This window comes from Pholis gunnellus, assembly GCF_910591455.1.
Source record: "Pholis gunnellus genome assembly, chromosome: 14".
NCBI classification, from domain to species: Eukaryota; Metazoa; Chordata; class Actinopteri; order Perciformes; family Pholidae; genus Pholis; species Pholis gunnellus.
The window spans coordinates 20,703,142-20,724,296 of record NC_136541.1 but is presented as its reverse complement, the minus strand read 5'-3'; the positions used below and the strand labels follow the sequence as shown (position 1 = coordinate 20,724,296).

Here is a 21,155-nt window from a genome sequence, read left to right as displayed (position 1 = left end):
AACTAACTCATGATTTATTAAAAAGAAGAACTATATTAAACTATACTTTAAATGGACTGACCCATTCATTCCTTCAGCACTGTACCTTTGCAAACAGCGTGGTGCGTGGTCTGCTGTGTTAGATGGATGTGTATCAACATGTAGCTAGATTGGGTCATCCTCGTGTCTTATTATGCTTGTGATGATAAAGACACATTAAAGTCACAGACTCAGCCATCATGCTTCACTGTACCGAGCGTCTGTCCCGTCAGCCAGCCTTGAAGCTTGACTAGCAGTACCCCACTGCCCCCTGTTGGCAGAACATCAGTAACACACTCAGCAATGATCACGAGGTCAGGCTGCACGTTATATTGACCAGTCAACTCCACGTCTATCAGGAAATCATTTCCCTGTAAATATTTCGAGTTTGTGTATGTAGATCAGTTTTTAATTTGACCTCGTCAAGATGCTGGCATTTTCAAAATAATATCACAGATATTTTGTTGTACATACATTTGACATTTAATAGCATTCATAGCCTACATTATATTAATAAAGGTCTCACATGTAGACTGAAGGAGTGGAACATGAAAGCATTACTTTCTCTCTCCCCCTGCTAAGGCTTCACTCCAGATATCCACTCCAGACAAGGAGCGTGTGACGACCGCAGGTGAGATCCTCACTGGACCCTCTGCAGTTTGCATACCAGCCTCATGTGGGAGTGGACGACGCCATCACCTACCTGATGCAACGAGCTCAGTCGCACCTGGATGAACCGGTGGCTCTGTGAGAATCACTTTCTTTGACTTCAGTGCATTCAACACCATCCAACCAGTGCTGCTGAGTGAGAAGCTGCGGGTGGTGGGGGTTGACGCGTCCACCGTCTCCTGGATCACTGACTACCTCACGGGCAGACCACAGTTTGTCCGACTGGGCCGTGTGCTGTCTTATACGGTGGTCAGTGATACTGGAGCCCCAGTCAAAGCCAGAAAGTTATAGAGGTTTTCAGTACGGAGAGGTCACGGAAGGTCAAGCCAAATTCTCATTTTGGAACCAGCTGTTACAGCTGTTCTATTCTAATTTTATATACTATATAACTATATATTTCACTTGTTTTATCACTAATAGTGTTCAATCTAACCTAACACAGCAGTTTGGCATCATTTTGAAAGCCAGAATCCTCTCTAAGGCTGTAAACCATGGATGATTCTCGTCTTAGCTCCAGCCTTCATGTGTGTGTTGGAAACTCAGAAAGCCTATGATTGGTCAATTTTAGAAAATGACACCATACGAATGCGGTACTGGAAGCCTGGTGTTGATTGAGAGTCTTTAGCCAGTAAAAATCGAAAAAACACCGCTCACCCCCGAGCCTAAAATTCCATTTGCCAAAAGTCTGACCCCCTCCCCCCGGGTCCCACAAGTTAGGTTGACCCCCCCCTTCACCAGGAAACAGAGGAGAGACACAGGACATGCATAGGAGCAGTGTTTATCCGGCAAACGGGGAATTATGCCGGTCTTTTCGTGATTCTTCGTAAAGGTAAGGTCCTGCTTGGATTCTTTTTTGGATAAGCGGTTTGTTGTTCTGGCGTTTGTTTGCTCACAGCATTGTACTGGTTTCACGGAGAGAAATTCTGAAGATAGCTCTGGTTTCTGTGTCGAATGCTCTGCGATGTATTGCTCGGCCATGTAGCCGTTAGCTTTGTAATGTGGCGACTTGTGGCGGCAAATACGTGATATTGTGGTATATCTTCTAGTTGCTTATATTAGTTGTGTATAGTTGTTTGGAGTGTGTAAAAAGTGACTTACATGATGGTGTTGCCCAGATGTTGCTGTTTAATCTGGTATATAACATGTATACATGCATTTTTTTAGCTCTCAATATGTACCTTTTTTCGACGGTATATGGTACCCCCTCTGAGCCCGAGAGCCCCCACATTTGGGGGCGTCGTGCAGGAGGTTTTAATAAACTGATTAAGAAGGCCGGCTCCATCATTGGCTGCAAACAAGACTATCTGGAACAGGTGGTGGAGAGGAGGACTGAAGAAATTATTATCCATATTGGATAACCCGGACCACCCTCTCCACCGTCTACTGCAGGGACAGCGGAGCACTTTCTCCAACAGACTGATCCAGCTACAGGAGAACATTCCTGCCCTCTGTAATAAGACTCTATAACAAATCACCTCTGGCCAGATCATCCTCCACATAACTACACACCGCTACACTGTTATTTGCTGGTGGTTGATTTTTGCACTAATGTTTTAAAACCTAGTTAACACTTAACACCATTTCAGTCAGGAACACTCTCGTTATAGATTTTAACCATTTATTGCAACAAATGGAATACAGTTAAACTTGGCGATAATGGCTCTGCTCTTTGAATGCTCCCCGGATTAGCCAGCAGCTACTGAGCTAAGACCGGGAGCACGAGCAATAACCCCCCTGGGTTTACAGGACAGAGGTACATTTTTTAAATACATTTCAAACATTTGCCAGAAGATAAACTAACAAAGAGGTGGAGGCTGGGGTGGAGGAGGCGAAGCTTCGCCAGCAGTGTGGTCTGTAGCAGCGTAGATGTAGAATGAATTAGTGAGAAGGAAGCCATATTTAAATAAACCTCCGTGAGTGAGAGTGGGCTGTGATTGGTGCGTAGCCGATCGGAAGCTATGATTCAATCGGCTGGCTGTCAGCTGGTTACAGCTGGGGCGTATAACTTCCGTGTCCTGCATGAACTTACGCTAGCTTCATTCCATTTCATTGTATATACTGTGCATTTTTGTTATTTTATCTCCTATATTCTGATATTTAATATGTCCTACTCTGTTATTTTAGTGTATATATTGTGCATTTTTTTAAATACTTAATATTTGTTGTTACTCTGTTACTTTGTATGTCTTGCTGCTGTAACATTTCCCCCTGGGGATGAATAACATACATATCTATCTATCTATCTATAATTTACTGAATAAAACAGAATAGACAGAGAAAGGAAACAGGAAAGGGGAATAAACCCGTCTCACTACTGATTTCCTCGCCCACCCAGCACCACTTGAGATTCAAGTTTGTCTTCAACTTGTGTGTTGTTCAAGAAAAATAAATAAATGGTGAACATATTTTAAAAAATCCTTGTGGAGCAGGATAAAAAGTCAGTCTAATTTACAATAGCTGTATGCTATGTTGTGTTTTCAACGTTTTCTTTTTTTAACAATGGTTACAATAGTAAACATGCAGACTGTAGATATAAAAGGATTCGCTGGTGAAATTTGAGTTCAATCAGGAGAGACTTTAGTAAGAGTTAACATAAATATATTGCCATGCTGCAAGTATAGACTACTTTATAATGTTATAACATGATTATTAGGTGGGAGAGATGCCATGAATAGACAGAAAGGCATTCTATTTACTTTAAAACCTACATTACTCTAAATTTCATAGTATTATATTCATGTTAAAGATGTGGTCATTGACTTGATCTTATGTCAAAGCAATGCAATTGTAAAAGAAAACAGAAAAAACAAAACTCCATGCTGTATGGATATATTTTAACCAGCTAATGAGGTTATTATTTAACATCTTCTTTTGTCGCTTGTCACAAATGGTATTCACTCAGTTTGAGTCAAAGTGTGCAGTCAACTCTTCATCCCTGTGGAGAAAGACGAGCTTACGAAACATCAGGCTGACCCAAGACCAGGGGGGGCAATTCTTTTTCCCAAGGGGCCACATGAGAGCAGGGACTGTTGTGGAGGGACCAGTAGACTGACCTGCTCGATATTATTCCACCTCTTTATAAAAAGCAGTAAATGGTTTGGTTTTGATAAAATGAGTGGTAAGAGTAAATATTAGGATCAGTGGTGGAATATAACTAGTATATTTGCTGAAGTACTGTACAAATTCAAGGTACTTTACTTGAGTATTTCTATTTTATTCAACTTTGTACTTCCACTCCACAACATCTCAGAGGGAAATATTGTACTTTTAACTCCACTACGTTTGTCTGGCAGCTTTAGTTACTCGTTACTTTTTACATTACCATTTTTCAAACATTTCCTAACTACCCAACCTGAACAAGAGTGTATAAAGGAGTTCAAATGAGCTGCAGCAGGAATAATGATCCAAACAAATACACATAATGTAATATCCATATATAATAGAAGAATACAGACGGGGATCATGTTTCTGATACATTAGTACTTTTATTACTATTGTTTGTGGTCCAATGAGCTCATTTTCTGTTTGTTGGTTCAGTGAACGAGTGACTGAAGTCAGGCTGAGTGTGTGAGGTGAGATGTGAAGCTGACGGGTGATCTCAGTGAGAGAGGATCTGGATCTGGATTTGTTAAACTCCATCACGGAGAATGTTTGTTCACATATGTAGGTGGATCTAAAGAGAACCAATATCTTCTGAGCATGTTGCTTTAGCAGCTTAGCTACAAAGCCTCAGATGTCCGTGCCGCTCTGCATCACCAACACATCCCAGGAAGCCGAAATGACCTCCGGGGCAAGCTCGGCATGCCGGAAGAAACACGTCGGGCCGACTCGGCTGAGACTCGGGATGAATTACGCCCCAGAATCGTGCCAAATACACCGGCCCGATTCCGGCTGCCGACACTGCTTTATTGGGATAGCAGTGACGCTGCTGCTCACACACATCCACGAACGTTCTAACGTACATAAATTGATATAAAAAAACAGCTGCAGTCGCCTTCAAAATAAAAGTAAAGCAGTTGTATTCCGTGCATGATGTACAATTATTTACATTTTATTCCTAATTTTCCATCGAAGTCCGATCGGTGACAGCCAACAGGCCGGATATGGCCCGCGGGCTGTAGGCCTACAATGACCAGGTCTGACCCAAGAGAAGGTTTCAGCACAAGGTTGTTGTGGAAAAGGTTCCACAGGAGGGCAGTAGCAGTCCAGCTAAGAGACAGAGGGGCTGTACCCCCCCACCCACACCTCTTCATCTGCTCTCAGTCAGCAGGGACCACAGACGGTTTACATACCTCAGGATGAGGAACACCTCAGCTCTGAAATATAGCTCGATACTTTATTAATACTGTTAGTAATGTGGCTCGGTGGGTGGCTGTGTAATAGCTTCTCATTATCCGTGCATGGTGCCACTCATGAGCCAATTTGCCGAATAAAACTCCATGTCCTGGCTCCAGGTGTACGCTGGAGTTCCAACACTGTTTAACATCAGAACCATCACATGGTTCACATTTTGATTGGCTGATCCACATTGAGGGATGTTTGTCAGAAAAATAAATGTATAGCAACAGACCTCCACACTACTTATCAAACAAGGATAAAGATCTTTATGTTACTGAAAGTTAAATCTTCACTCCCTGTTCCTACTCTCTGTACAACGAAACCTTTGCTAAGTCCCGCCCTCAGAACGCAGACTGGCCAATCATAACGTAGCATCGTCCAGCGCCGACCAGGTCCCAACAACTATCCCGCTCTGCTCCATAGACTCTCATCAGTGGTTTCAGATGTTCTTCATCTTCAGGCTGGTTTAGTGGATTTGGAGCTCGTCATGGTTAAACGTGTGATAGTGATACTCGTTACCCGGAGAGGTTGGGAGGAGATTTATGTTTTTAAAACGTTACGTTTTCTATGTAAAAAGCTGACATAACGTTAGCAGAGTACGTTAGCAAATCATTAATTAGCGTTAGCATTTCTATGCTACGTTACCTACTGAAGGTATATTCTGAATGTCTACATGCTGCTTCTGCTTTTTAATGATTGTAACAGTGAATACAGAGGAACAGTTGTTCTTTTATTTCATTGTCGTCTGTCTGGATCACCAGGTGATGTGGTGGTTCACTTTTACACTTTGACATGTAGCTTTAGCTTCTATCTTTATCTTTTTGACCTGTCTTCACTGCTGAATCAGTTTGACATCCTGGATATATCCTTCAAACACATATTGTAGACCGTTCTGTCTGCTTCTCTCTGACATTTCTTTGTTTTGTTTTGGCATAAATAAGACATTTCTTCAGAGAGTGCAGTTAGTGACAGTGTGGGCTCCATGGTAGCTCTGACAGCTTGATGGAGAAGCAGTGGGGGCGGGGCTTAGTGAAAGGTCAAGCTTATGGAGCTAAATCCAGGTCAAAAGTTTTGATCATTTGAAAAAAAAATGTGAACCTGAAAAAAATACAGCAATGTATTCAAAATAAAAATAAGTGAATGAAAAGTTTTTTGGGGTTGAATATAATTTTGATTCAACACTTTCTATACACCATATTCACGTGATTGCACAAATTACGTTAGTGCCAAAGTTCTGTTGAGCAAGCTGTGTTAGCCTCTACTTGGCATGAATCACAGTAAATGAGCAATAAACTATGACGTATTGGGCCGTTATAAATGAACCCTTACCAATCATTTAATGCATTCTAGTGTTCAAATGATAAATGACCTCTGTCAAACTAAATACCATATGTTCTGGCCCCTTTGTTTGTTTGTTTTTAAGTTACAATCATTTAGTTGAGTTTATGTCTTTTTAGTCAGTTTCTCAAACTATATTTAGTTTGATTCTTTTTTGTACTACAACTTTTATTTATTTTAATTTCATAAATTTATATTTTATTTAGTTTGATCAAGTATAAGGATAGGCACGTTTTCAATATGGAAATGTAGTTGTGATGAACAGATCATGGTAAGTTTACAATAACCTGCACCTCCTTATCTAAAATCATGATCACATCAACACTCAACGTGTTGTGGGTCCTGATCCACTGAATTATCAAGCTGCACGGTTTCATTTCAGGGTTTAAGGACCTGCTGCTATGACAACTGTTCCAGGTGAGTTTAAAGAAAGCCTTATGTCAAATCGTACAAAGAGCGTAGAAGAAGAATGGCACGTTGCATAAATGTGTTGTTAAGTCTGCTGTTGACAGAGCAGGGCCCAACCTTTAGAGCCCATATCACATCAAATTATATAATCATCTCAGGGTATATGATGTTTTACTGTTTAGTTGTATTGAATAACACATGAACAAGTGGATCAACCTCTATTGAAACAACTCAGTATTTTTTTACTCCTTTTAAAAGTAGCGCTGGTGTGCAGGCGTGATGCCTCGACACAAAGACTGTCAAAGTGATGTTGTGTAACGTTTCAATCACAGAGAGCCTGTGGAGCCTGCCTCTCCAGCTGAGAGCATCTTTCACTGCCAAATGCACCGTCACACTGTTCAGACCCTCCTGGTAAATTCACTACATGTTACTAAACTACACAGTACAGCTGTACTGTCACGGGACACCCATCAGATGCACGATAAGACCACAACACGTCTTCACAAGTAGGACCTAACGTCCACAAGGGAAGAGGAGAAGAGGCCGGCCAAGACGCACCTGGCGACAGGATCTCCAGGCAGACACAAGAGACTGGGCTACACCTGGAATCAGATAGGAAAGAAAGCAACAGTCTTGGATGATCTTGGATCTTGAATCATTTTGAAATAAAGGGGACAAAAAAATGCAAGTTGGAACCATAATCAGCACTCATTTCATTGGCTGAGTGCTGATCATGTGCTTGCTTGGCTCTATGGATGCCAACAGCACAGTATGCAGGGCTGCAGGGCTGACATATGTTTGTAGGCCAACAGGAAGTTAGCATCACACCGGTTTGTTGAAATCTCTTCAGCTTGTGTTAACCACAGAACCACAGACCTCATGTCAGGCACCTAACCTAGCTATTCTTTTCTTCTTTCAAATTGTTATTCAAAAACAAAGCATTTCAAAACTTTGGGCAGCAGATTAAAATCAGATGTTCTTCTTACATAAACATGATGAGTGTAATACTTCCTTTACTGTGTGAGGGTGCAGTTGATCGGTTGGGACTGTTACCAAGAAGTGTAGTGCCGTGTTTAAAGGGGATGTTTAGGGGCGCTAGTGAGCAAGATATGGAGTAAGACACAAATTTCAGTGCTCCTGCAGAACCGACAATATTTTTTATCAAAAAACAGCTAATGTTACAGAAATACCAGCCTCAACGCTCACCGAGGACAACTCAAAGAGGCCAAAAGCTGATTTATGCAAGCTACGTTGTTTTGAATGACGGAAAAGCTTCAAAAATACAAATATAAACCGACGGTAGCTCATTGCGGCCAACAAGAACCACGAGACAGAGCCCGCCAGGTGACCCGGACCAACCCTCCTCTCTGAACGAATGAAAGCGGACATTTTATTTCAAAAGATTTCAAAAATTATAAGAGAGGAATTTAAAAGTGCGCTAGCGGAAGATTTCAATGCCCTGAAGTACGAATTACAAGCGGCGGTGCAGAAACAGAAGTTGACCACATGAAAGCCGACATGAAGGGCAGCTTATCAACATGGGCCGACGAGGTGGTCGCACAAGAAGCTACGATAACCAGCCTTCAAAGACAGGTGACAAACTTTAACAGACCAATGCGAGAATATGGAGGGGAGAATGAGACGTGTAATATCCGAATAGCCGGCATTCAAGAACAACCGGACTCAAGCTCCCCTAAAACAGTTGCCAAAGATGCTAAAGATGCAGATGGACGGGACATAAAGATCGACCGATCACACCACATATTCGCCACCAGGAGACCAGGAGACCGGGAGAAACCACGAGTGATCTTCACCAAAGTACACAATGATGGAGATGCTGTCGGGGCCTGAATGGCCATTACTCTACACAGTCCTTTTCTGTGTCTACTTTTCTTTTTCTTTCTCTATTCCTTATCTTAGCACACCTATAGCAGAGTCAATTCAATCTCGACTGTGCACCGTTCTATCCATCTTTCTTAAATATCCTTTTCTACCCCACCCCCTCACTCCACATCACAAGATACATGACCCATGTGCTGCCTGTTTGCTTCCGCTTCCCATCTCTCTACACAAACTCCCAAAATAAGCAAGTTGCATACCGTACATAATGGACCCACTAAAAGTTATAAGTTATGATGTCAAAGGTCTCCATAGCCCTGTTAAGAGAAAGAAATGAACAGTTGAAAAGGTCTTGGGCAGATAAAGTATATTACTCTTCACACCGGTCAGGGAGTATCCATACTCATACACATACAAATTAACTTCACACAAACACTAGGACATAAAGACACAGAGGGGAGATATATCTTAGTTAATGGATTAATTGATGGCACAAACGTGTCCCTCATAAATGTATACGCACCTAATGAGGACGAGCCTGGCTCTATCAGGACGTTGTTCAATAAGATCCCCTTCCATTCAAGCAGACATACATCCTATTCAAGGATTGATTATTTCTTCACCACTATGGCAGAGATACACAGGACAGTGGACATTGAGATTCTGCCTGTAACTATATCCAACCACGCACCTGTGGCATTAAAATGGGATAGAGGCCAAAGACCAACATCTAAACAATGGAGACTTAATGCATCTCTCCTCCATGATAAAGAACTTGCCTCCTTTATCACAGCAGAACTCAAGGAATACTTGCATATCAATACCTCGGCCGAAACGACACCTCTTACATTGTGGGATTGTGCCAAAGCATACAGTACATCAGAGGCCATATTATTTCATTTACTTCTGCTAGGAGAAGAGGAAAAGAGGCTAAACAGAGAGAACTGGGAGATAAAATAAAAGACTTGGAACATAAACGGTCTCCTAAACGACCTGAACGCAACCCGGAGAGAACTCAACAGCCTATTATCAGATCAAATTGAGGGAAGTTTAAGATTCACAAACCAAAGACACTATGAACACGGTAACAAGGCAAGCAGGTTATTAGCATTGAGATGAGGAAAACAGCAATCATCTAAAACGGTACAGAAAATCAAATCAAAAGAATCCTTTGCAGAGTTTTACGACTCTTTATACAAAAACACGGATACTCTGATGATGTAGTTCCTAAATCCTATAACGTTAACTGAACTGACAGAATCAGCAGCTAATTAGATGAGCCTGTTGAGGAATGGGAGATTAAGCAGGTGATCAACGATCACAAATAGTCAAAGCCCAGGACCAGATGGATATATTCATGCATTTTATAAAACCTTCAAGGATATGTTATCACCACTAAGAGCATACCACCATGCATTAGAATCTATGGCACCGTCCTGGACTGAGGCAACTATAACGTAACAACTGGAATCATCCATCCTGATCAGACGGGATTCATCACTGGAAGATACTATGGCGATAACTTACGAAGCTTATTAAACAAAACATCCCATCAGAAAGAAGAGAAAACAGAAGCAACGATTATGTCCCTCGATGCTCAAGAAGCATTTGACCGGGTATCATGGCAATATTTATTCCAAACAATAATACGGTTCTAATTTGGCACCAACTTTTGAAATTGGATACAAACATTATTTTCCTCACCGCAGAGTGAATGGACAAGGCTGCCCTCTCTCCCTCCTGCTGTTTGCTGTTAGTGTCGTATTCTTATTCCCGTTCTTCTCTTGGAGTGAGCACCATTTGATGTCTGTGCGTTGTACACTGTACCTGAACACCATGTGCACCAAGACTACATACAGCTGAAAAAAAAACAGCTGTTGATCAAAGTGAAAATCTGAAATAAAATCAATCATTTATCATTGAGGACCTCAAACGGTAAAATTACAATGTAAACACATGAAATATTTTCTTCTCTTTTTGTTGTAAACAGTGAAGAGACAGGCTGGAAAAGAGGAAGAGCGAGAGGAGGTATGACATGCAACAAAGGTTCCCGGCTGCATTTGAACCGTTGAGACGTTGCAGGTGCTCCATGAATTCTTCTCATTCACCACTGAATTCAATTATGACCCAACAAGACTTGACACATTGTAAGCAGAAGGTAACTCACTTCAGCCATGATGCTGAACAAGAGACTGAAAACACAGATGTAAAACATTTGAAATTGGAATTTATTGATCAGAATTCTCAAACAGGCAGTCACATGTACCTTTAGATTCATATCTCCACATGGCTTCTTTCTCCATGACTTCAGCTGTTTGTATGATTTAAGGCAACATATGCTACTCTTAATTAAAACCCATTCCGTACCGATAGAGGAGCTCAAATGACTTTTACAGAAGTTGTGTTCAGTACAAAAACATCAACTACAAATGAGATACACACATATGATGGCAATCTGTTACATATTACATATTAAAAATGGAACATCGTTAATTAAAACAAAGGTTATGGACTCATATGTATTATAACCTTTATAATATCATCATCACGTGGTCGTAAATGACAGGACCACTAATGTGGAAATTATATTTTAAGTGCAAAATCCATACATCGTACTTCAATAAACCTATACTTCGGGTTTGAAAATGTTTTTTCATCCACAGGAAAAAGACACATTACCTTCTGAACATAGCAGTGAGACCGATGCTGTCACACAGCAGCTCCCTGTGTGTTCTCTAACTATTACTACCACTACTCTACTATAGTAGTGCTGCATGTAGCATGTTAAAGCGTTTCAAATTAGCATTAGCTAGGTGACCTGAGGTACAAGAGGAATAAAGAGTTAGCAGATGTAGCTGAAGTTCACCTACTAAAGCTTGTGGTCATGTATTTGTGCTTATCCGCTCCAAGAATATAAGGAAGCAAGAAGAGAACAGTAGAGGGGTCTCCACCCCCCTCTAGCTAGCTGCAGCATGCTAGTACGTGGCTAGCTATTACAATGCTAGCGAGTTACAGCTAATGTGTTAACAGCGAGTATATTTAAGTGGTCCAAACTTTATACGGTGAGGTATCAGATATCTAAAATCGTTTACTTCACTGTTCCTGAATATAAGCGCCTGCTTTTTTCATTTGAAATGACGGACAGAGAAACTCTGAGCAGCGACGAGACGAAAACCTCACGGACGTGATTATTATGGCTACATTCAAAACAGGGTTAAATGACACTTTGCCAGAATATTACTTCATGTCAGCGTTGTCCACGTTATCAAAAAATATCCAGCTTTTTGAATAAGTGTATATAGATAGATCAGACAGAACGTCTTCAACAAGAGTGAAGTGTTTAGTGCGCTGCTTTTTACGTTGCTGAGCGCCTCAAGTGTGTCTGCTCTACACGCCTTGTGTATCTGCAGGCTGTGCGTCTGCTCTACGCACCTTGTGTATCTGCAGGCTGTGCGTCTGCTCTACGCACCTTGTGTATCTGCAGGCTGTGCGTCTGCTCTATGCGCCTTGTGTATCTGCAGGCTGTGTGTCTGCTCTACGCACCTTGTGTATCTGCAGGCTGTGCGTCTGCTCTATGCGCCTTGTGTATCTGCAGGCTGTGTGTCTGCTCTACGCACCTTGTGTATCTGCAGGCTGTGCGTCCTGAGCGCCTCGAGTTGATTACCTTTAACTCAGAGCGGGAAAGGCCCTCAACGTCAACAATACACATTTTTAGGAAATACAGAAAACTGCAAAGGCGCGCTCTGTCTGATGGGGGTTCTGATGGGCATCCTGTACAGTAAACAGGGTTCTGTGGTGGTGAAGACAGAAGCTGTTTCTGGATCTTTGTATCTGTTAATACAAAGACAGTGAGTCCTGTCGACAGTCGGACAACATTGGCAGACTGTCACTGCTATTCTACCAGTCATGAACAGAAGAGAACAGTTGGACCTAACCTACTCTTTCAAGCAGAGATTCCTTTAAATCCCACTTTGTGTTCTTTCCATACGCCACCCTGTTGTGAAGCAGTTAAACTCGAGGCTCTGGTTAGTTTCTTTGGTTTGGTGTTTGCCGTGGAAAGCCACACCACAAAGCACGGACACATTATTACACCGTACAGAAGGGACGTTCCTGTTCCCGCCTTACTGTGCCGTGAGGGTCTGACTGGCTTGTGGAGGCCAATCATCAGCGTTGGTCCTCAGCAAGTAGCAGTAGTAGATAGAAACGCTGGACGGCTGAATTTAAAAGGACATTTCTTATAAGAAATACTATTATATTTATATTCAATTAATAACTGTTATTAATAAAATAACATTTCAATCAACGAATGATAATGCAATTTAAAAACAAGTACATGAAGGAAATTAAAAGACGGATTATACATTGTGAGCTATCGAGAGCTTGTATTCAAGCATGAGCCCTTGAAATGAAGGAGGAGGTAAAGTCTACAGATCCAATCCAACCTTTGGCCTGATCTGTATTATTCTAGGAAGATTACGATTAAAATGCACCTCCTTCCACTTCAGTCCCCCTGGACTTCTTCTCCTCCTCTCCTCTCTCCTCCACTCACTCCTCTTTTTTGGAGCGTCCCCTGAATGTGTCCATGAGGCTGAAGGCTCCCAGGTACTGGCCCAGCAGAATGCCCTGCTTCATGGGGAGGATGCTGTGGAGAGAAACACAACGGCACAGCAGTTTAGCGGAGGAGTTGGGATTGGAAATAGAAATAGAGTCTGTTCACCAGTGTTTCATCAGAGTCACTTAAAGTAGCATGTTTCAGCTAAAGGCACATGTGCAGAGGAAGACTTGGACTCAAAGTGTGTTGAGCCTGGATGCTAAAGAGCCGGTGTGTTTGTTAAGTGCTAGCATGCTAGGTCTTACTTTTATTCACGTCAAGCTCCCTTTTGATTTGTTGGAAAAAAGAGAAATATTTTATCTGTAATTATCTGTTTCAAATGAAATGTTGCCAGTAAGGTCAGGCCGTTTGCTGATGGGTTATCTTGGCAAAGGAGAAGTCCCCACCAACACAGATTTGAAACAAATGTATGGATGTTTGAGAGAAAAAGTCTTCGATCTTTTATCTAATTTCATGGAAAACATGGCTTCTGGATTTTTGCCAGTTGTCTTCTTGATTCTACACAGTTCATTTTGTGTGTACGTCCTCCGGCGTTTCGGTGAACAACGCAACAAACAGCGTAAACTTCCTGTGAAGACGGAAGTTTATTTTGAAAGGACTTTATGCATGTCACAAGCGTCTATTGACGGGTCGTCCCTGACATGTCGTCCCTGACGCATCCAAAACTTTGGCTTGAAACAATAGAAACATCTGTCAGTATAACGCAATAGACAAACAGCAGCCTTTAAACTATCATACGGTCACACTGTTAATAAAATACATCTCTTAGATTGTTTCAACACAAGCATGACGGAGGATGGATTACAGGACTGACAGCTTTAGCTCGCTGTGATGAACTGGACACTGAGTGTGTGTTCTCCATAGACTTTAACTGCACCTTAAGGTGCTTAGACGTCATCCACACAGTATGTGTATGTATGCAAATCCTTCTTTTTAATTTCATATTGTTGTCACATTATTCTATGCTGCATTTCTTATTGATTTTATTTGATGTATTTATAATAAAAAAGCTTTTCTATTTGGTTGGTTTGATGATGGCGTCCTCTCATTAGCATTAGCACACTTGGCTGCACCACAATAAACAGAGATTGCCGTCATTATGCTAAGTTATGTTCCTGCAGAGTGACACATAATGACTGTTTACAGCGTGTAGTTGAGTGGTGATAATGTTTCTGCCTTTCACACTGTCGTAGACGTGACATCATGGCACATTTGTTTCAGTTCATTGTGCAAACACATTTTCATCTGCTTTTGTGGCAGAACCGAACAAACCGACGAGCCACGTTCCTCACATCTGCCACGGTTCATGAGTTTTTGAGCATCTGGTCAAAATAAAACATCGAGACATGTTCTTTGTTTCTTCTTCTGCTTCTTAAATGGGTTAGCATGGTACAGATGCTGTAACATTAAATACATCAGACTGAAGCATGTCTGCGGTCTGATGTTCTGATGAACAGCGTGTTGAAGTGGTTTTCATCAAAACAACCTGTAAACTAGCGACTCCTCCCGCTGCACAGCTCTGTAGAAATGTTGGATTCTCGTCCGAGCCACACATTCAGGATAACTTCTGCATCATGTGACTCTAGCAGGTCCACAAGGTTTTTTTTAAACTATCGCCAAAACTACACCGTTTATCAAGCCAGAAGCTGTCAAACCTGACACAATCAATATCTAATCACAAACACGTTGTTGGACATGTCTCATATAGAAACTGCGTCAAACAAACCGTTCTCTAAACATCCTGTAAAAAACCATTGAATGCTGAGCTCAGAGCCATGAAGCCATGATTGATTTGTCTGAGAGGAGAGGACAGGCTGGAAACACGTCATCATTCCATTTATTTCCACCATTAGCAACACTTCAATGTTGGGAATATAGATTCAACTGATTTCCAGTTTTTGTAAAATAAAAATAAACGAAATTCAACTTGCATTCTTTCTTTTTTTTTATGATGTATTGCATTATAACTGTTTCATACTGCACTTCTAGCCACGACTGTGCTGGACGTATATAAAACGAGGCCACAGACACGATGTGAAAGGAGCAAAAGAACCTGTTGATGGAAGTACCGTGTATTTCTGGAGACGCATTCCAGGGACCGACAGCTTTGTTCGTGTCAACAGTAAGAATGAAGTTCCTAATGGAGCAACGTATTTGTGCTAATGTTAAATCATTTGTTGGAGTCAGAATGCTGCCTCCCTGCATCTCTTCCTAAATGAGCCGGAGTTAGCGGCTTCTGGATGACTGACGACGACTCTTTTGTCTTCAAAGAGCGAGCGGAGACAAGGCTGGATAACCCAACAGCGCATTATTAAAAGCTTGAGCACAATGGCTTTTATGTAAAATGAACAGAGGTGACAGGCAAGGCGCTATCCCTGTTTGTGGGAGCTGTGTTCCAGAGAGGAGAGGCTTTCTAATGGAGAATAATGGCTCTGTCTGCAGACAAATGGACCAGAGACGTCTCTCATCAAACGTACTTAAAGGGCAAAAGGAGTCTGCTGAAGCACCGAGGGGATCACAGATATTACACCGCTTGAATCAGTTTGGGTTAAGTGATGGGAGTGATTCGCACTGCCCTCCTCCTACTGGAGCCAACGCAGAGTCCCATGTGTTGCTTTGTGGGAAACGTAGGCACCGTGACTAAGCCTGCTCTTAAGAAAGCTGCATCCGTTTGTACTGACCTCCAGTCAATGATGCATTTGCTGGTATACAAACTACAGGTGCAATGTGTAATACCTCCAAACACATAGGGGGCAGCATTTCACCTCTACTACTGCGTCCCACACAATGGAAATAGAAACACATCGGGGTGACGGTGAAGCTTGGTGTTGTAAATATCTGTGCTGCACCAAACAAAGTTACTTTTCGACAATTGTTTCAAAACGTTTATTTCATACAGAACATACGAGCGCTGTGACTAAATCAAGTGTAATGAGTCAGTGGGCTGTTTGAGTGTCATTTGTAGTTCCGCCACAAGCGGAATACAAATACAACATTATTGTAAACAACCACAAAGCTGCAGCACGTGATGATGTGTACTGTGTGATGGAACATTTCTACGTAATGTGTAAATGCTTAAGAACTTGTACTTTTGCTCTGAACTCAGTAGATCTTCATCCTTTGTGTTAACATACGTGCTCAAATGTATCTTACTGTTTGTGTGATAGAAACTTGATATTCTTATGTGTATTTCATATTCTTATCAAATACAACTGTGTTATATAACTTGTGGAACAACGCCTGCATGGGATGGAACAGGCCCCCCACCCTTTGATCCTTCTCTTTATAACTGTACGAACACTCCTGCAGACTCAAGAGTGACTCTGTGTAACTGAGAATAAATACTTTTATGTGACAAGTTTTGTTTGACAATATTCTTCATTTCAGCTTTTTAAAAAGACTCAACAGCGGGTCAATTAATTTTTCCACCACAAATGTCCAATCATTCGCTTCACTGTCCAAACATCTACAAATGTACGTGGGCATTGTCAAAGTTAACATTCAACAGGACTTTCTGGCTGTTCCCCAGCTTTAGAAACAGAACAGAGGTCAGAGTTCACCTTCACATTACATTTTACACTAAAAGAAGTCAACCTGAACTTCAAAGACCAAATTGTAACTTTCAATTTGCACTGAAAACATCACTGGCTCAATTCCAGCCGGGGACCTTCGCTGCATGTCACCTCCCCGCTCTCCCCCAGGGTTCAGCCTGTCTCTTCACTGTCAACTGCCCAATGAAGGCCGACATGCAAACCTCTTCACTCTGCTGGCATGATGACGCACCACATGGTCGGAGGGATTCAAGTAGCATTTATGGTCATTATGCCACACAGGGTTGCACAACAACATGTAGTTGTAGCCCATTTGCTACACAAGAAAAACATGACAAAAACAAAACCGTAGAGCCTTCCTGCCGTGCATCAGGAGGAATGTAACGTTGTAGCAACACAACAGCTGCCACCACACCCGGAGATTGTGCCGTATACTTCACTGCAGGTTTCCAATGTTTGGGGAAAGACCGAACCAGCAGGTAAGATATTGAAGAAAACGATACGCAGCCACACAAATCCTCAACATGATGCTTAACCACAGCCAGCTACTGCCATCACTGTTTGTCCCCACCAAAAAAAACACTTTGAACTGTCCCTCTGCGTTTTATCAAGGATCATTTCAGAAATGCGCATCTCCACAGCTGCACCATCAAGTAACACAGTACATCATCTATGAAAAACTGCTACGAGAGGGAGATTTGATAAGGTTGGAGCAACGTTTCCGCTTAAAGCCAGAGAGCTGCAACCCAGCCGCGGTGGAAAAGAAGGACCCTTTTAAGTGTTTCTACCACCAAGAATGACGAATAAACTGATCATGATGTGTATAACCAGAAGAGTAAACCTTTAACTGACAATGTACACTCTAACTGATCAGAGTCAAACAACGACACGGCCATGTTGTAGGTACATTTAAAACCAGGATGGTCAGAAGGCTCATTAACAGCGATGAAGTGACATTTCTGACCCGGATTACCAGTATCAGCTCCATAAAATGCTAATCTTAATTGATCTATCTGTTTTAAACACCTGTTTCATGCATAAACCGGCACATAAAACAATTGCAATCACTATTGTAGGTGGGGTGTACTTGTTCAGCTAAAAAACAGCTCCAGAGAGGAACATTATCATGCTTCATAAGTCGCATCCAGCGCCATAAAGACACCCAGTGTCTCCATAAAACGGACGGCCCTTGATGGTTGTATGAAAGGCAGCTTGAGGCCTGTGCTTTGTTTGACTGAAGGCCAGAAACACAGAGCAGAAACATCTGATTTACTTCTCATATTATGTCTCTGTTCTTTGTAAATGTATCACCTCCTTAGATGTGCTCTTGGTGTGCTGCAATGTTGTTCCCACAGACATGAATCCATCCATGTGCTTTTCATCCGTCAACTCTTCTGTTAATATAGGGGGACAGCAGGTAGAATATTTAGTGGTTCTTCCTTGTGTAACAACTGGCAACTGCTCTTAGAAACAACGGTGCAAACTAGAACCATATAGGGTTCTTCGGCTTCTCCTGATAGGAGAACCCTTTTTGGCTCCTGGTTGAGCCTTTAATAAAGATTCCATCTAGAACACAACATAAAGGCTCATACCTAGAACCATCTGTGAAAGGTTCCACTTAGAACCCCCTGAGGATCTACAGAGAACCCTTCTATGGTTCAAACTTTCTGGAGGTTCTAGAACCTTTTCACCCTCTATTTGGTGTTCACACCAAACACGATTAATGCGGCGCGAATCGTGTTAATCGCGTCATTCGCACCACCGGTCTCGCCGAGGACTATTTGTGTTCATTCACGTGAATCGCGCTGGACGCGCCGGAGAGGGGGCGCGGCTTATCGCCCTGAAAGCCGTTCAACTGGCCGCCATCAACCGTGGGAAAAATAACCTGTATTTCTACTTAGTACGTGTTGTGGAAGTCCCAGATATCACGGAGAACTAAACGCCGTCATGTCTGGGTAGTAGTAACATAGTCCAGAGGAGCACCGTGGATTTTATCAAGCTGTTCACTGTGTCTAGCAAGCCACACGTCGGCTGTTTACTGCAGCTGTATGAACACAAAATAAACTGATTTGGCTGTGATTTAACGGCAATCAACCGACAAAAAGGGACTCCGAAATAACTACGTAATGATGCCGATTTGTACTTGTTTTCTCAATGGAGCTTGGATCGATCGGTGCTAGGCTATGCTAACATTGTAGCAGCTCCATCAACACTCAACATAACGTCATCTAGACGTAAATACGGCAGTGTCTATTCATTGTTTGCGCCATATGATTTACACACACACATGTATACACATAGTTTGGTCTCTATTGATATGAGGTATCGTAGAGCTCTGGGTGAACACAGATGGCTACAGTATTTGTATCCTGATTCAACAACGGCAGGACGTCAGTGATGACAGGAGAAACATCTCAACTTGTTTGAGTCCACAAAATGAAGACAAGCCACACTGTAATTAAAGGGGAAGTACACCAATTGTGTCTGTCTCCAGGTGTTGGGTTGTTCTACTGCATATATTAAAAAAAGTAGTATAAAGCATTTAATGTCTCCAGTGATATCATTTGAGTCTGGAGGTGTAGAGTTAAAAAGAAGTATTTGACCTCTCTGCTGGAGGATCCAGGCTAAATTAGTTGCTATCAGCACAACACACCTAAATCTCCAACCGAACTCTCGGCAGCAGAGTTGCATTGTGGGTAACGTAGGCGCCAGGTTTAGATAAGGAATGCATGAAATAAAAAAGATGATATCCCTGGTTCTTCACGTGTCCATCAAAGTTGTAGTAAATTGATGCTTAAGCCAAGGACATTTTTTAATGATGTGAAAGAACCAATTTTGTGAATCTGTGAATCGTTTCAGAGCAGAAGACGATAACAGCCTTGATTCATTCACCCCACCACTTAAAGATGATCTTTTATATGACCTTAATGGCACTTGATGTACTTTGAAGATGGAGCACGAAGGTGAGATGACGCATCTTTGAGAGAAGGTTATGGTGCTACTGCAAAATCATGGAGTGAAGAGATTCTTTCTCGACACTCAACGCTGGATTACCATGTGTGCCAAAGGCCCAAAGTCCACCAGGACTAAGGACTACTTTCTGTTCCGTCAACATAGCAAGGTTAACCATAATGTAATCAATAATGTACAAATCTGTGAATTCATACACACAGATATAGATCCTCACATTCTCACCAGCTGTGAATGCTTCCATTACCTTTCCAGCCATTGGCACCAGCCCATGTTCCACATTAATTCAAGACCAAGTTTCCAGCCCCATATGCTTTCACTGATTGCCACTATCCACATTTCATCAACCCTAATGTTCAGCCCAGCCCCCGCTGTTCTCTCCGTCAGCCTCTGCCTTTCACTTCAATCATCCAGGCTTCCTATTATTTGGTCCCTCATAAAAGCATTTGTATTCTATACATGCTAAAATTGGTCTGTTATTCATATTTTGTTCTGTAGTTTTGTGATTCATTGGATCTGGGTGGGTTGCCTTTAATGTCTTCTCTGTTTATGTCCCCTCTATAATTGTGATAAAAGATTGTATAACTAAATTAACCTGAACTCTAAATGTGTACAACAATGATGAGGGAAACAAATGGCTGGCATTTAGAAAAGACAAATAGACTAAATGGAAATGCTTTTGAAAGTGAAGTGATAATTGAAAAATGTCCACCACACTGCCCTTACACCGCCCAGTGAATCACTGCACACTGATGAAGTCAAAGAAAAGGTCCAGCTGAGATGGCCTCAGGTTACGCTTTGATAAATGAGGACATTTATCAAAACTGCCTACGCACAGTTGTGCCATAACTGTGCTCGTGGCCGTTTTGAAAGCAGGATGTGGGATCTATCAGTTTGTAGTGATGCTTGAGAATGTGAGTCAATGTCAGCAGACACAGTGTCAACCAGAATTATTCACCGCACTGAGAGGAAGTAAAAGCAAAGACCATACACACGGAATGGAACTGGAGAAATACTGTTTTTCTGAACACAGATGCTCCTTAACATCAAACAGCAAGAGAAAGGCTTAGTCATATGATGACATGCTAGGCTACAAGAAATGTATTATTTATCACTTAATGGAAGCAAGTATCTTTGCCGCACTCCCGATCGATGTTGAGCTACCATCAACAGAACCCCCGGATGCTTTGTTCACATTAAAAGCCTAGAAAGGGACGGCTGCTAGGAGAGGTGGAACATCGGACATGACTCTGTACCGACGGACATTATACTGAATTTATCAAGACAACAGGTAAACATGGAAGAGCTGTGTTTGCATTGACTGAGGAACAGGGGAACTGGATAATACTAGTATAAGCCTTTCCCAAATAAAGGCCTACTGTAACTATCTCTGCCACTGGGGGAATGAAGGA

At 42.0% G+C, this 21,155-nt stretch overlaps 1 protein-coding gene across 2 annotated transcripts in view; it reads right to left on the bottom strand.

The window, feature by feature from the left end:
- Positions 1-10,820: 10,820 nt before the first annotated feature.
- The window catches only part of sdr16c5a (short chain dehydrogenase/reductase family 16C, member 5a), a 32,775-nt gene continuing 22,440 nt past the window's right edge, over positions 10,821-21,155 (bottom strand). For both annotated transcript variants that reach the window (XM_079173881.1, XM_079173882.1), the window contains exon 7: positions 10,821-13,252. In XM_079173881.1, coding sequence (XP_079030007.1) covers positions 13,156-13,252 — 97 coding nt within the window. In that variant the 3' untranslated portion in view covers positions 10,821-13,155. The remainder of the gene's footprint in view (positions 13,253-21,155) is intronic.